The sequence below is a fragment of the Oxyura jamaicensis genome, chromosome 1, assembly GCF_011077185.1.
Source record: "Oxyura jamaicensis isolate SHBP4307 breed ruddy duck chromosome 1, BPBGC_Ojam_1.0, whole genome shotgun sequence".
NCBI classification, from domain to species: Eukaryota; Metazoa; Chordata; class Aves; order Anseriformes; family Anatidae; genus Oxyura; species Oxyura jamaicensis.
The window spans coordinates 110,734,336-110,750,794 of record NC_048893.1 but is presented as its reverse complement, the minus strand read 5'-3'; the positions used below and the strand labels follow the sequence as shown (position 1 = coordinate 110,750,794).

At 39.5% G+C, this 16,459-nt stretch overlaps 1 protein-coding gene across 2 annotated transcripts in view; it reads right to left on the bottom strand.

Annotated features, from left to right (window-relative positions):
• Nucleotides 1–6,592: 6,592 nt before the first annotated feature.
• The window catches only part of DYRK1A (dual specificity tyrosine phosphorylation regulated kinase 1A), an 88,776-nt gene continuing 78,909 nt past the window's right edge, over nt 6,593–16,459 (bottom strand). For both annotated transcript variants that reach the window (XM_035315762.1, XM_035315761.1), the window contains 5 exons: nt 15,781–15,927; nt 15,250–15,390; nt 14,665–14,971; nt 14,242–14,366; nt 6,593–12,605 (listed from right to left, as the gene is read on the bottom strand). In XM_035315762.1, the coding sequence (XP_035171653.1) occupies nt 11,982–12,605; nt 14,242–14,366; nt 14,665–14,971; nt 15,250–15,390; nt 15,781–15,927 (1,344 nt within the window). In that variant the 3' untranslated portion in view covers nt 6,593–11,981. The remainder of the gene's footprint in view (nt 12,606–14,241; nt 14,367–14,664; nt 14,972–15,249; nt 15,391–15,780; nt 15,928–16,459) is intronic.

Genomic DNA, 16,459 nt, shown 5'->3' with positions numbered 1-16,459 from the left:
GCAAGGAAAGAGTGAGTCAAACTCATGACAAGCAAAGAAAATAAAATGGATGAAGAGAGCTTGCAGTCAGTCAAAAGAAGTTTAAGCTCTGCACCACTTCGCTAAGTGTTGGAAAGGTGGGGAAAGGAGCACACACGGGTGGAGCAGGAGGGGATGAGAAAGCAGGGAAGGAAAAGGAGTGAAAGGAGTCAGAGCAGTGAAGAGCAGCAAAAAGAAGCCATGAAAGGCAGGAAAGAGCAGGAATAAGTATGGAAGAGAAAAGCAGAGCTGGAGGGGAGGGGGACGTAAGAAGTGGCAACATGAAGTCAAAGCATGGAAAAGCAGCAAGGGGAATGGGAAGTGGCAGGAGAAGAGAGCAACAAGAGCGATACAAAGTCAGAGGGGAAATGGAGGCAAAGGAAGAGGGGGAAGAAAGGGGCGGGGGGGGCAAAAAGCAAGGAACAGCAACAAAGCACGGATAAGCAGGGAAAATCAGAGCCCAGAAAAGCAAAAGCAGCCACAGAAGTTAAAGTGAAAGACAAGGAAAGGAAAAGTAGAGAAGGAGGGGAACTAAATCATCTGAAAAGCTGTGCGTTACATGAAAGCAGCAAAAATGAGGGAGTAAAGTAAAAGCAGGAAAATAATGGGGGGGGGGGGGGGGGGGAAAAAAAAAAACTGAAAAGCAGAAAAAAAAATCAAAATGATCAAAATGTTATGCCAATGGAGAAGCAGGGGGTAGAGGTGGGAGGAAGGAAGGAAGTGGGGGTAGGAGAGGGGAAGGAATGGCCTGAAAAATTAATAGAAAAAAAGTCAGCAGTAATAGGCGATGAAAGGAAAAGACCAGAAAACCAGTTGAAAAAAAGCCAAAGCAGTGAAGAGATTGAATAGCAGAGAAAAGGAGGGAAAACAAGGGGAGAGAATAAAAAGATGTAAAAAGCGGGGGAAAGGAGGGAAAAAATAAAATGTGAGATGTCAAAAGAAAGGAGAAGATAGCAACACAGTGAAAATAAAGCACAGAAAAGAAGGAAAAAGACAGGAGAATATCAGAAAAGCAAACAAGAGCAAGGCAAAGCAATGACAACCAGGGAAAAGAAGGGAGAGGGAGAGGTGGGAAAAGCAGTGAAAAGAAATTAAAATGGTTACTAGCAGGGAAAAGAAGTCAATGGGGTGAACATCAGGGAAGAGGAAGGCAAAAGGTGGGAGCAGGGGGTGCAGAAAAGCCCTGAAAAAGCAGCTACATGAAGTCAAAGCACTGACAAGAAGCTACAAGAACTGAAAGCAGTGACAAGCAGGGAAAACAGAGAAGGGAAAGGAAGGAAAAGGACCTGAAAAGCATAAAGCAAGCAGTGTAAAGCAGGGAAAAGCAGCCAAAACAGGAAAAAGCTAGGGGGGGGGGGGAAAGTTAAGCCAGGGAAAAGTGGCAGAAGATACCAAAGGAAGGAAAAGAAGTGGGTGGGTGGTAAAAGACAAAGAGCAGGGAACAAAAGTCAAAGCAGTGACAAGAAGGGAAAAGAAAAAAAATGGGGAAACATTAAGAGATCTGAAACCCAGTGAAAAATAGTCAAAGCAGTGAAGAGCAGACAGACAACTAAAGGGAAGGGAAAAGAAGTATGAGGGAAGTGGAGGAAGAGAGAGAAGAGACCTGGAAAGTGGGAGAAAGAAGTCAAAGCAGTGAAAAGCAAGAAAAAAAAAATCAGGAAAAAAAATGATAAGACAAGAAGTTGTGGTGAAAATAAGTCAGAACAGTGACAAGCATTGCAAAGATGAGAAGGGAAAAGATGTACGAGCAATAAAAAGCAGGGAAAGACAGAGAAGAAATAAGCAGGCTGAAGAGCAGGGGAAAAAGAAAGGGAAGACCTGAAAATCAGTGAAAAGGAAATTAAAGTGGTGGAAGTGCAGGGTGTGAGGTGGGGAGGGAGAAGGCAGAATGGAAAAGAATGTGAAAGGAGGAAGAGAGATGGGGAAAGACAAAGAGGGATGGAGAAGGAAGAAAGAACAGAAGGGGTATATTGGGGTGGAGAGGAAGAGGGGAAAAGTAAGGAAAAGATCTGAAAGGCAGGGAAAAGTCACAGTACTGAGAAGTGTGTGTGGAGGGAATACCTTAAGAGCAAGGAAAATAGGAGGACAGAAAAGCAAGAAGATGAGGAGGGAAAAGCAGAGGCAAAAAGTCAAGCTAATGAAAAGCAAGGAAAACAAAGGAAAATATCTGAAAAGCAGGGAAAAGGAAGTCAAAGCAGTGACAGTCAGAGCAGAAAAAAAAAGACAAAGCAGGGCAAAGCAATGAAAGAGAATCAAAACAGCGACACGAACGAAAAAGCAGGGGGGGGAGGGGAGGGGTGGAAATAAAACCCATGAAAAGCAGGGGAAAGATAAGAAGGGAGAAGCAGGGAAAAGATGAGAAGAGAAAAGCAGGTAGAAGACAAAGCAGTGACAAGCAAGGAAAGGGGGGGGGGGGGGGGAGGAGGAGACCTGAAAAGCAGGGAAGATGCCAGAAAAATGCCCACAATAACAATGAAAAGAAGTCAAAGCAGTGACAAGCAATGGGAATAATAAAAGGGGGGGAGGGGGGAGGTTAATATAATAGGGAAAATAAGTTCAGGCAGTAAGGAGAAGCCTGGGGAGCAGGAAGCATCTCGAATAGCATGGGACACTGCAGAAGAAAAGGGAAAAGAATGGTAGAGAAGTCAAAGCAAGGAAAAGAAGTCCATGAGAGAAAAGAGGGGAAAGCATCAAAAAAAAGGAAAAAAGATGAAAAGTTTGAGATGAAGTCAAAAGCACAGAAGGGATGGAAAAATGGGCAAGGGAAAAGGGAAAAGTAGAGTGTCTGTGTATGGAGGGGGGAACAGACCTGAAAAGTATTTGAAACAAAGGTGGGGAGGAAAGGGGAAGGGAGAAACATAAAAAAACATTGAACTGAGGATGGGAAAGCAAAGTAAACGCCTCAAAAGCACTGAAAAAGGGAGAAGAGAAAGACACAGGAAGCACTGAGAAGAAAGAGGGAAGAGACCAAGAAAGCATCAGAAAGAAAGGAAAAGCAGTGAAAAAAATCAGTGAAGGGAGAACGAAGGGGGAAACAGAAGTGGGAGAGGGAGAGGAAAACATAAGCAAGAAAGAGAGGTAGTAAAAACAAGTTAAAAGTAGTGAAGAGGGGGGAAGAAAAGACCCTGAAAAGCTGATTAAAGAATGGAAAAGCAAAGGGAAAAAGCAGGGAAAAAGAGAAAAAAAAAAAAAAAAAAAAAAAAAAAAAGAGAAGGGGGGGACCTGAAAATCTTGAGAAGAAGTCAAAAGAGCAAAAAGAGGAAGGGAAAAGCAGAGAGAAGACAGGAAAAGAACAAGAGGAAAGGACATAGTGAAAAGAAGCATAAAAGCAGAAAGGTGGGAAAAGCAAGAAGAACAGCGGGAAAAAGAAGCAAAAAGAAGTAAAAAAGAAAAACAGGGAAAAGAAATAAAAAAGGTGAATAATGGCAAGAGAAAGGAAGAGCAGTGAGTAAGAAGGGCAGGAAGGTGGGAAGAAGAATGGGAGGAGAAAAAGAAGGGGAACTGGGGTGGGATGAAAGGGGAATCAAAGGCATCATTTCTGAAGAGGAACATTAAATAAAGGTTCTATTGAAAAGAAAGTGAGAAGGGTTTTTAAATGATTTCATTCAAAATTAGTACGCTTACTGCTTCAAAACAACTCAGACAAAAGCCTCTCATTTTCGCCATGAGGAAGCTCTGAATGTGACATCTCTGACTGTCAAAGCTCGGGTCACTGAGAGATTCCTGGATGTGTTTGCCTTGGCCAGTGAGGTTGTATCGGGACACAAACCCTCCTCTATTCAAGTCACTGTTTCAAAGTGACTCCCACTGACACGACTGAATTCAAGGCACTGCAACTCTAATGTACCTACTCCTAGCATTTACTGTTTACAGAGCAAATGCCTCTTCGCAAACACACAGAAGAGTGATAGCTCTGTGTAGCTGCTGGACTGATGCAAGATGCCTCCATAGAGCAGGGTATTTATTACCTGACAGTGCTATTCCAGTATAGGATAAATCCATGTACAGCATTTTTCTTGGAAGAAATACTACCCTTGTGAAAAAAATAAAATAAAATAAAGTCATAAAATTACTTCATAAACAAAGGAAATATTTTTTACAGGCAGGAGACTGATTCAGCTGAAAATAGAAATGCCTGGTGCTCTGGCACATCGTAGCAAAGAGAAGGAATCCCACAGGTACTAAATTGTGCCAGCCCTAGACTGGGAAAGCAGACAAGTGGACTGAAGTTTTCGAACGCTAAATTCCCTCAGCTTGTTCTCAGCCCTAAGGGCTCTGAAAGTTTTCTGCAGGTGTAAAAAACAAAGGGGTTTGTTGCACTGAAAATACAGAATAGCTCAGGATGTGCTCCATTCAGGACTAACCTTCTTGCCTCCTTGTAAAAACTCCTCCATCATCATCCTTGCAGTCTCGAAAAGATTGACTCCACCTATCAGCAGTTGACGTTTTATGCTGGGAATCATGCTGAATGAGCTACAGGTTGGCAGGAAAACCTCAAGCAAAGAGGCACTGAAGTGCTGCAGGAGGCGGCATGGAAGAGATTCTGGAGATGACAGTCTGGGTGGAGAGGTTTTCTGCTTTACATCTGCAGCTACTTGTTTCAGAGCAAACTAACTCTGTTCTTATTTTTCCACACATTATTTTCTAATCCCTAACCAATTTATTGCCTTTTGACAGTCGACATCTGTTGCACTAATCTCCTTTTCTCCCACTTGTCATGGGCAGACCTACAGGAGGTGGATTTGGTTATTACTTTCTACTGTGCTATCGTTCCTTTTTTATTGCTCAGGACCACATGGAATACCCAGAGGATGTGAAATCTGAAGAAATTCTTAACAATCCATCAGACTTTGCCAGACTCAAGCTAATGCTCAGTAAGACTCATCTCTTCACTCTTTTGATGATCACATTTACACTTACAACACAAAACTGGATTTGAGAAACTGTTTTTAACCCTTTCCTCATCCTTCAGAATAGTTTTAATGACTAGTCTGTGGATTGTCTTGAAAATCAAGTCAAATTTCTTCACGTACACATTACAGAAAGTCTGCACAGCATTACCAAAGCCAGAACTTCTTTTCCAATACCCAAAAAGCAAGCTACCAAGCCAGGTCTTCAAAACTGTGAGTTACTTCCATATCATTGCCTCAAGCAGTGAGAACTGGCTGGCACTATGCAGAAAAACTAATGGCTAAACACGATGCCGACATGTGAAGACAACAAGTGTGTCCTACAGTCAGACGTGGCAACCTTCAACACCCTGTATCAAAAAAAATGCTTTGAATTAAAATGCTGGTATCTGTACAAAACCCTAAAATGTAAAGCGTACGCAATTGAAAAAATAAAGCAATCATTTAGACTTTTTTTTTCCCCCAGAAGGGATAATACTATTCATCCATTGCCCCACTAGCAGAAAATTTTGTGACAGACTCCAGAAGGGGACTGCACCAACAAAGAAGCCAAATAGCTGATGTACTCAAGAGAACATTGTATACATACTACAAAAAGCATTTGCATTGGAGACCAGCATGTTTCTAAGAGAGGCTGCAATGCTGCCTGATGGTACACGTGGCAATTCCATGAGCTTTGTCTGTTTGCTTGCAAAACGATGACAGAAGCAAAATGACAAAACATTTTTGCTCTTTGTTAACCGAACAGCTTTAAGTTAAGCTTGTCAATTAAGATGCAGTGTTCTAGAAAATATAACGCCCTTATAACTGAAACACATGCCCAGACATCAGGACAATCACATTCCGGGTTCTGGAGTTTGCACTTCCAGTGGGAAGCAGAAATTCCTGTTGCAATTGTTCCTATGAAGTACTTAAGAGACCAAGTACTTAAGAGGCACCGGCCCTACTTACCAGAGATGAGATGTGACTCTTGTGAAGACATACAGGAAAGAAAAGAGAATCCCAGTGTACTACATAAGAAGTTTAATTGCATTGCCTTGTTCACCTAAAGCCACATTACATTCTATTGTCCGAAAAGCGTGATCTGCATGGGGGTTTGTCAGTCCTGGCCCTACTGAAATTCAGACCAACTTGCCCCAGGATGCAACTGCTCTTTGGGGTTTTTGGAATTTTGTTTAAAAAGTCAAATTGTCCAATACAATCTTCCTGAAAGGACTTATGACATTTCTACAGTAATGGTAATTCTGTCTTATCAATAGCAGTATTACTAGCCCTAATTAAAAAAAAAAAAAAAAAAAAAAAAAAAATGTATTATTTTGTTAGACCAAAACAACTGTTTGGTTGTTTTATGAAATTTATGAATTTATGAAATGTTTTTCTTGCCATGATAATTTGATATTTGAGGTTTGCAGCTTTTCACTGTGACCATGTTTATCATTAACCAGATGTGATGCTTTGCATTGTTCACTCTTCTGAGGAAAAATTGCTTTGTCGTGAAACAAAGGAGGTCCTGCCTTTGGAATGGATCTACATAAAACACCTTCAGGACATAAGCACAAACACTGGGAGATCCTCGCGCCCTTCCTACTTCACTTTATTTTTTTTAGGATGTCTTTGGTCCACCTCACTTCCACTCTCATCCTACTAAACACAGATCAAGTTTTCCCTACAGTCCTAGAAACATTAACATCTAATGTGGTCTGCCTCTTTTAAGGTCTCACTCAGCTGTTTTCAGCACATTTAAAATGTATACATCTCAGCATTAGCTGGCAAATGAATTAAAATACCGCCAGATTCCTCCATGCTGACAACCCACTCTTCCCCTTACTGCTGCTTCTGCCAGTCTGTTCTGTCCAGCATATCCTCATTTGGTCTGCTGTCAGAAACCAAGTCCTCCTTCTCCAATTTAGCCTTTCTTAATTACAGCAAACTCATCTCATCTTTCATTTCTGTCAACTTGTGACTTGATTAACAGTTTGGATTCAAATCTACCCTACAACAACATACACACCTACATTCTAGTCATAACTCACTTTAATTACTGGAATCCAAACTTTTGTGAAAAAAAAAAAAAAAAAAAAAAAGTATTTTCCACTCAAGTGAAAGTGTTAATCTCCACTCATCGTGGCCATAAGGTTCTTCCTTTAGGTTCCCTCACATGCTCTCCTAGTACGAGATCCGCATTAAAAAACAGTCCCAGTCACTTTCAGTTAATGTCTGCACCATTCCACTCTGCTAAAGGTATTTCTCTCCCCTCCCTATGTTATTACCCGTCTTGTTTAGGCTCCCTTCCACACAGAACAACCTTTCAATTCCAACACTTACCCTCTTCTAAATCAAATCCCTGCTGAAGACTCATTTTCCCTCTAGGACCTCTGAACATTGATTGAAGCGATTGAGTTCTCTCTCTGCCATTCAGCTGAGGAGCCTCAAGTGCACAATTTTAACTTCCACCTTTGTCTGGCTTATGAAGCATATCACATCCTCGCATCATTCAGGTTCTCAAGGATAGTCACAGTGACTGTTTTGTGATTGGACTCGGTGATGCTTTGTTAACGTCTAGCATAAAACATGATAAACAACAGAAAGTGCATATCCTCTCGGGTCTAGGCAGATCATATATATTTGATAAGGCTAATATGGAGAATTGTTGAAATAAAAACAAGGCATCTTAATCAACAGGGAACAAATAGTTAAATTGTCACTGCGAGGTGGAGAAATAAGTCCCAATTTCAAACTTTTCAACAAGAGGTTGCTTATATAGAATGAAAAAAAGAAACAGGGATATATAACAGGAAACTACAATTTGGCAAGGCATCTTTCTTTGCTTGGCAGCCATAAGACATTGCACAATTCTAATATCCACTCCTCTAAATAAAAATACATCACTCGCCACAGTCATGCTGGATCACATACAAACTATCCTCATGAGATCAATTCTCAGCAATAACTCTACTTTGTAGTTAGTTACTCGTCCATTTTAACTGGAGAGATACTTCCATACTAGTTCAAAGTTCCATACAACAATCTTATTGAAACATAATTTGATCTATAAATCAACACAGAACATACTAAACACTCTGTGTCGGAAGGTTATGGATTTAGATAACTTCCTCGTTAAAAAAGGTATGTTTTGACAGGATTTATCTTCAAAGCAGTTTAAGATTTTTCAGTTAATAAAATAGAAGCTTATCAATGGTTTAATGAAGATGATGGTAGAGTGATAAACAACGGAGACAAGTCACATCTATAGGTGAATCCAACCCTTCCGTAAACCAGTCCCATTCAGACATCATTATACTTACAGGATGGAAGACTACATCCTGGAAGAGCAGCAGTTCTGAAAAGGACTTAGGAATCATGATGGATAATCATCTAAATTTACAATCTTTTAATGCAAATAACTGAGACTGAAAGATTTTAAAATGCAATCCTTGGAGGTATAAACAAACAAGCAAAGATATAAACTGAAAGGTTCAAGAATGTACCTGCACATACTACACGCACACAGCAATACCGAAGTTACTACCAGAATGCTGTATGCAGTTCTCATGTCCACGCGTTAGAATGGATTTGAAAACATCTGAAGTTTCAGAAGAGCCGTAAAAGCTTTACAGTTAGAGATATAAGGAACTCCATCTACATAGGTTATTAAAGTTAACATATTTTCATGTGAATAAAGTGAAAGAGTTTAAACCTAGAGTAGTTATTAGTTATTCTAATAGGCGGCTAGCTATCCGGTGGCCAGCAGCTGTAACTAAACAGTTCTGAAACCAAAGGAGGACTACGAGCATGGAAAATGAACTAGCTGAACCATTCAGGAGACATGGAGAAATCCTCACGCTTGAAGAACCTATATGGAAACTGGCTACCGTTTTTAAAAAGCATGTTCTATTGCACCCAAAAGATACAGACTTCATGATGCAAAAAAAACCTAGATGGAATCCTACAGATAACGAATGGCATGCCAGTCAGATTATTTCATTACCATGGTCACTTCTGGCCTTAAAATCAGCTAGTCTGTATTAGGTAGAAAGCTGCAGTGCGTATAAGAACATTCAAACTAACAGATGATAATATAAACAACTCAAACTACAAATACAGTCAAACAGAATCAAGCAGAGCTGTGTTCATACATCAATGATTTGTATACCTTGCTGTTTCAATTAAAAACTCAAAATTATCCATTACGCCTCCAACTTTTACTTTCATATTTTTTAAGTCTGTTTCAATGTATCTGATATTTACATATTATAGTATAATCATACCTACCATACCATGGCTTGGAGTAGGTTAATTGCATAGGAAGATTTACTATGTTTACATTTCTTTTCTTAAATTACTCTTTTTTTCAAAAAGCACAGTAAAGAGTCTGAGGACAAATTATTCAACTGTTTATCATACATAAGACTGCATGACTATAATACAAAGGGCTTGTCTTTTTCATTTAACGTTACAATATACACAGCAAGTCCGGACTAGATCTTACAATCTGAACACAGGTATTTAACCTTTTCCATGCTGTTTATGTTTACAATGCACAGAAGTCCTGTAACCAAACTGTGTAGTAAAGCACACAAAACTGGACTGTAACATAACACAGTATGCAGAAGCACTGGATTTTGTGGTTTCTTCTTTATGTAGATTTTTTTAAAACTGCTTCATTTTTGGCGCTTGCTAAGGTGTGGCAACCCACGCACACAAAAATTACCCAGATTTCGTATTACCCTTATATTCCTAGACAGCAGTAAGTACTGGATTCCTTTGTATATTGCTGAACTCAGCATCCTGTTTTTAAGTTGACATCCTTCCAATTCCTGTAAACTTCTCTGAATTACTGAGTTTAAGAAAAAAAGAAAAGAAACAGGAAAAAAAAAAAAACACTTTCATCCACAGGGTTGACATGTCAATACAAAAGAAATATGGATCACTTGATTAAAAAAAAAAAAAATATGTGATTTACAAAAAAAATGGTAATGCCAAGTATTCATTCCCATCTACATGGTAGCCAGCTGCTGTGTTGCCACTGTAAGTATATAAAAAAGTCCACCTGTTAGTCTGAAAAAAATTACTTAGTCACATGGAACTGACCAGTGTGAACTCTGAATTTTCTGCTGAATTAACTTTTAAAAGGGCTTACTGGCAGAGGTAGATCACTGCTTCTGTAATATATAATGGGCAAACAGTGTTAATCTGGGATGGGCAGTCACTGAATTGCCCTTCTTTCAGATGGTTTTCACTGAGCTGTTATTTATACAACTAAATCTCTGAATGGGCCCATAAATTTTGCAACTGCCAAGCTGACTGTGTTATATTAAGGCAGCATTACCCAAAAATTAGGCACCTGTTAAATACAGCCTGCTAACCTCAGGTCTCATGTGAGTGTCTTGCTTTACTCAGACTATTATTTTGGACCTGTTCATGCAATCAAGGTCTTGCCTTCAAGTTTACAATTATGTTAATAAGGAATACAAGAATCAACTGCTGGTTTCATAGCTTCTGGATCTAGTGTCCCTTTTACCTTCAGAAGCCTGAACACATTTATAACGTAACAGATGTTATAGTCTTGAAGTAGATGTCAATCTATTATGTTCAGTACACAGATTGCTGTAAATGTATTGGCTATGAATTCAACAACAGTTCCAGTTTTGTTTAAGCAATAGTACAGCCATAATTCTCAACTGACATTTAAAAATGGTCTAGTTACACCTTGTGTCAAAGTGCAGAACTGCTACATTATTGGTTACAGACATCTATGTGCTATAAAAACAGCTTTGGTACAATAAATTATCAAAAAAGAAAATAAATTTTTGTAAAATTCACAGCATAATTGTGAGGCAAAAAAGCAGTCACATAAAATTCTGCATTTTTAAAAATGTTCAGGATGAACAGAAGACGTCTTTGTGCAGAAGTAATGGTGGAGAAACCACGTGCCAAGAAAAAGCAAAAGAAAAAAGTAAAAAGCAGGAAGGGACACAGTTGTAGCTATTTCCATCAAACGCAAACCACTACTCCTGTGACCTTCAACCAATAAGGAAGTCAACTTTATGACACACGCAAAGTGACCTTGCAATACCTTACAATAAGTGGGTCACAAAAGTCTATTTTTAAAAGAAAGGCCTCTTGAATTACCCATTCTCTGTGTTTTCAGCATTAAGGACTGTCTGCAAAAGCATGTCCAAAAGTGATTGCATCTGAAATGGTAGGCTCTTCTAACTTAAGAGTCCAAATCCATAAGGCCAAAGGTTTTCCCAAAGACCACCACTTAGACCTCCCCACGACTGGCCAGGACCGACCCGTTGATTGCTTCTCAGTGCACCTTAGTTATGAAACCAGTCATATTTCAATACTAACTGACTGTGGTCTCCAAAATATGAGACGCACAGAATCCCATTACAATTGCTGCTTTGATCCTCAGTAGATTCAGATAAGGAGAGTTCTGATCACCGCCACTTAGCATGCTTAATGTGCCTTACAAACTCCATTACAACCGTCCCTTTTTACAACTGAAGAACATATATGTGTGTAATCTGAAGGTCCCTCTTCCTTACAGTACTGCATTTCTGTGCCCATGTTTGTCTGGGGAACTAAAAAAAAAATATATGTATATATATATTACTCACTCCCCTCCCACCCAAAATCTTCAAAGGGCCTTTTTTAGAAATCATGTGCAATGTCTTTTGAAGAAACTAGTTTGCAACTACAGCCAACATTTTAACAATAGCCCCCTGTTGAATAAGACAGAAAAAAAAAAACACCCTCCCCCCAAAAAACAAACTATGACTAGGTTGTGGCAAGTTAAAATGGGGGAAGCAAAAGGTGAACACCACTAAGCTATTCATTAAGGTGGGTCCGGACATGGCTCTTAAAAAAAAAAAAAAAACTTCATTGTCCCTTTGCAATCTTTTCAAGTCTAAAAAAATAGTCAGCTTTGCCCTCCTGTAGCGGTTCAGTGAGTTTATCTCCTTCTGATTCAAGCAGCTTTGCACTTTGTTTTTGGAAAAACACCACTTCTATAAAAACACACAAGAAACAAACTTAGTTTCAGTTTAGTCACGAGCTAGCCACAGGACTTTGCTGAACACAAACTCCTGTCATGGGAGACTCTTCTCTATCAATTCCTTGCCTCATTGCAAGGTGTCCTTCAGTCATGTAATGAGCAGGACCTGTATTAGCAGAAAACTGGTACGTTGGATGTCCAGCTATGCCAGTTTCTTGGCGTGGATTAGAGTAGACTGTTAAATTCATGTCCATAGCTCCATTTTGTCCAAAGTCCAAGGTATTAGCAGCCACTGGGCGGTTCTGATAGGCCTGATTGCCTTGGTTACCAGTAGAGGAGGAAGATGTAGAGGAAGAAGTAGTTGAGGAAGACAGGGATGTCATGGAGTGGTGACTGTGGCCCACCTCCATAGAATCCTGGGTGGAGGAGCTGTTTGTTGGAGAATTGTAGACCCTTGGCCTGGTCCGGCTACCCAAGGCTTGCTGTCCATGATGGTGGTGGTGGTGGTGGTGGTGATGGTGGTGGTGAGAGCTATTTCCGTGATGATGATGTAATGCATTCTGTTGTTGAGGGGTTACGTGGAAGGTGGTTTCTTGAACTGGATGGTTTTCAACAGTGACCTGTGTAGGAGCTTCAGTGGCTGTCCAACCAATTGGAGGAGGAAACTGTTGTCGAACCTATGTTAACAGACAGAACAAAAAGTAAAATGATTAATCAAATCTACCCACTTGAGAGATACGAGAGAGATTAAGTTATTAATGTTTCTGCAAATTTTTGAAAAAGTTAACCAATCCTTGCAGTTGAAAAATTAGTCTAGAAATATAATCACGTAGTTAAGGAGTATTCTAATACATGTTTCTACATATAACTTTTAAAAAAGTTTGCATTCTGATTTTTTTTTTTCAAACAGACAGTTAAAGGAAGTCCAATATGTGACCTTACTACCAAATTAAAGAAGCAGCTTTACACAAAGCATTGGTTCTAGGTGTTGTACAAACATTAAGGCCTTAATCTGTAACATTTAGCATGCTAAACCAATTTAATATGTTGCAGTTCATATCTTGAACGCTACCAACACTATTAGAGGAGTACTACCCACACCCCTGGAAGAACACTGCTCATTAAAGATTATTAAAGTAGCAAGATCTAGCTACACACCCATTCGTTGAATAAACTAAATTGTCTACTTGGGAGAAGAAGAAACTGTCAGTTGCAAAGAGGTATGTATGATGTTCTCTTCTTTTCATGACTGTAATGCATGGAGGCTACTGCTTAATACCTGTAAAAGGGATTCTACAACTTTAAAAGGGACGAACAGAAATGGCAAATCACTACAACATTTCAGTTAATGTTCTTCCAGAAACAAACAAAGGTAATATACACTATTTTGTGGTTTTATCTGAACTGTATTTAAAAAAAAAAAAAAATCACTGAATCATTTGTAGCTAATAATGTTCATAATTCACCAATCGTAATGGTGGTGAAGCATTTGAACACAGTGAGATGGAAGTAAGAACTTGAGCAGGAGTCCACTGAAGTACAAGCTAGATTCACTGGGTTGGAAGATACGTAGTTCTGTGTACCCTTAGGCCTTGTATAACATGACCACCCCACCTGGAATGTTGCAACTCATACAAAACCTTTGCATCCACAGAATTTATTGGAAATTTTTACAGCTACCTACAGTACTTCTGACTAAGTGAATGACCTAACATACAACGGACTACACAAGAAGGGGACTACACAAAAGGGGCCTGCTTCTGTGGGGGCTCTCCATGGGCTGCAGCCTCCTCCAGGCCACATCCACCTGCTCCACCGGGGGCTACTCCATGGGCTGCAGCGTGGAGATCTGCTCCGTGTGGGACCCATGGGCTGCAGGGGGACAGCCTGCTCCACCAGGGGCCTCTCCACAGGCTGCAGGGGAGCTGCTGCTGTGTGCCTGGAACACCTCCGGCCCTCCTGCTGCACTGACCTTGGGGACTGTAGGGTTTTTTCTACATTTTCTCACCTCTCTCTCACAGTTGCTTCTGTGCAACTTTCCCCACTCCCTCCCCTTTCCTCAATGTGCTCTCCAAGAGGCCCACCCAGCATCACTCCCTGGCTGAGCTCTGGCCAGCGGTGGGTCCCTTTTGGAGCCGGCTGGAGCTGGCTCTGATCTGACATGGGGCAACTGCTGGGCTCTGCTCACAGAGACCACCCCTGCACCTCCCTGGTTCCAAAACCTAGCCTTGTAAACCTAATGCAACTACTTTTGGGGATTTAATATTCTCAGAAAAAAATGTATAAATCAGACAAAGCTCTACTTGTGCATACCTGTGGGCTGTGTGTTTCACAGTCCATAGCTTGAACAGCAGCAGTGAAGTGTCCACCACTATGTCGATGCTGGTGTGTGGGGTCTGACCGTGCCCTTCCACTGTTGCTTGTCCCAGAAGATCCACCTATAAAATCATATCAACACAAAAGATATAAAATTTAGAGTAAGTTGTAAAACAATGATGACATAAAGATTTATATAGCCTCAAGGCAAAAAATAGAGTACCTATCACTCAAATTTTTGTAAACCTACTTATAATTTTTCATTGGAGCAGTTACTTGATCCAGCTAATAAAAAAATGCTTTTGATGACAATTACTATTTTTTTTTAAAAAAAGAATAAAAGTTATATGACATTCATCTGTGACAGACTCCTTTGACATTAAAAGAAAATTATATTTCTGAATCATAAGAAAACCTCACCTGAGCTTGAAGATGTACTAGAGGTGGTTCCTGAAGACTGTGACTGCTCCATGGCAGGACTCGTAGACACACTGTTGCTTGTGTTGGTACCTTCGTCTGCTGTTTTCTTAAAGAAACTATGCTGTAGGGCGTAGTAAGGTTGAATTCGTGTCTTAGGGTCATAATCAAGCATCCTTAAGATGAGGTCTTTGAACTTCAAGTAGTCAGCTACAGTATGACCCGATTCCCCAGCACGACGTCCACCTGGTCCTCCTGTTTCAACTCCTAGTATATTATGAAGCTTACGAGTTCCAGGTGGTTTGTATTCCTGTTGGGAAATTAGAAATTACTTGAAATCAAGTTACACACTAAGCCTTGGATGTGAAACATGCCATAAAATATGAACCAGCCAAATCAAAGTAAGAAACTATTCAACATTAGAGAAAGTGTTACCTAATCAACCTGTCTTACAACTCAGAATAATAATAAGCAACAATAAAGCTACATTTTTAGTAAGACAGTGTAAAACAAAGTAACACCTCACCATTATTTTTTTTTATTTTTTAAAGGGATAGTCCATATTGTCATCCTAATTATACAACCTACCCTTTTTCCATCTTTGGTCTTCTTCAAGTTCCACGTGCCATCTGGCAACTTCTCAAAGAACTTCCTTGCTTTTGGTGCTTGGTCAAGGATATGAGCAGGCGGTATCCCCAAAACTTCCACTATTTTATTCATTTGATCCACCTGTTCAGCAGGAAGAATATTTATGAATAACATGGGACAGATAGATGAGCTGTGCAATAGAGTCCAATATTCTACAGTCACGTGGGTAGCATATGTTAACTACCCACACAAGTTAAGTTCTGAATTAATATCAAGTTTAAGAAAAATTCAATATTAAGTAAATAAATTAGTGAAATTAGCTGTGGGGAAGATCGGGGGAGAAGTGAACCCAGAAACATAAAGTTATTACCAGGCAATTTAGAGTTCTAACAAAATACATCGCTATTACTGATGTTTATGAATTTTAGAATTATTAGACTTCCTAATTTAACCATTATAATAACAGATGAGTATCATTATCAGAACGAATAAAAAAGATCAAATTACTTGTACTGTGTAATAGCTGCATACCTCATTTGCCCCACTAAAAAGAGGCTCTCCAGTGTGCATCTCAACTAAAATACACCCAAGGGACCACATATCAATTGCAAGATCATAAGGCATTCCCAGTAGCACCTCTGGTGATCGATAAAAACGACTCTGGATATATTGGTATATCTGAAATAAAAGCATTTAAAGATAATACACAGCATCCAAAGAGCACTATTATGATTCTGTATTACAAAACAGAATTACAATAAAATACACTTTCAGTGTGGGGAAAGCAAAGACAAGGTATTAGTGATACTGAAAGTATGTTATAAATTTATAAAAATATTTAAATGTTAATTATTAAAAAAATACTCCTGCTCACAAAAAAAGTGCATATTCACTCACAATTACAGTATTTTACACTTTACAGTTGATGAGTGTAATCTCATGCAATTACAGATAATTGTACAACAGAATTTTAGTCTGGTAACATTCAAATAAAACCTATTCCAGAAGCCACATCAGAACCACATAACACTTCAGACAAAACCAACAGTAAAAAAAAAAAAAATCTAAAGCAACAATTATGTTGTCATGAAATGAAATTACCGGGTGATTCCAGCTGGAATCACCCCCAACAATCCAGCTCATTTCACAAGTCAGAAATTTCAGTCTTGATCCTAGATCTGAACACTGGCTTAAACATGGGCATATACAA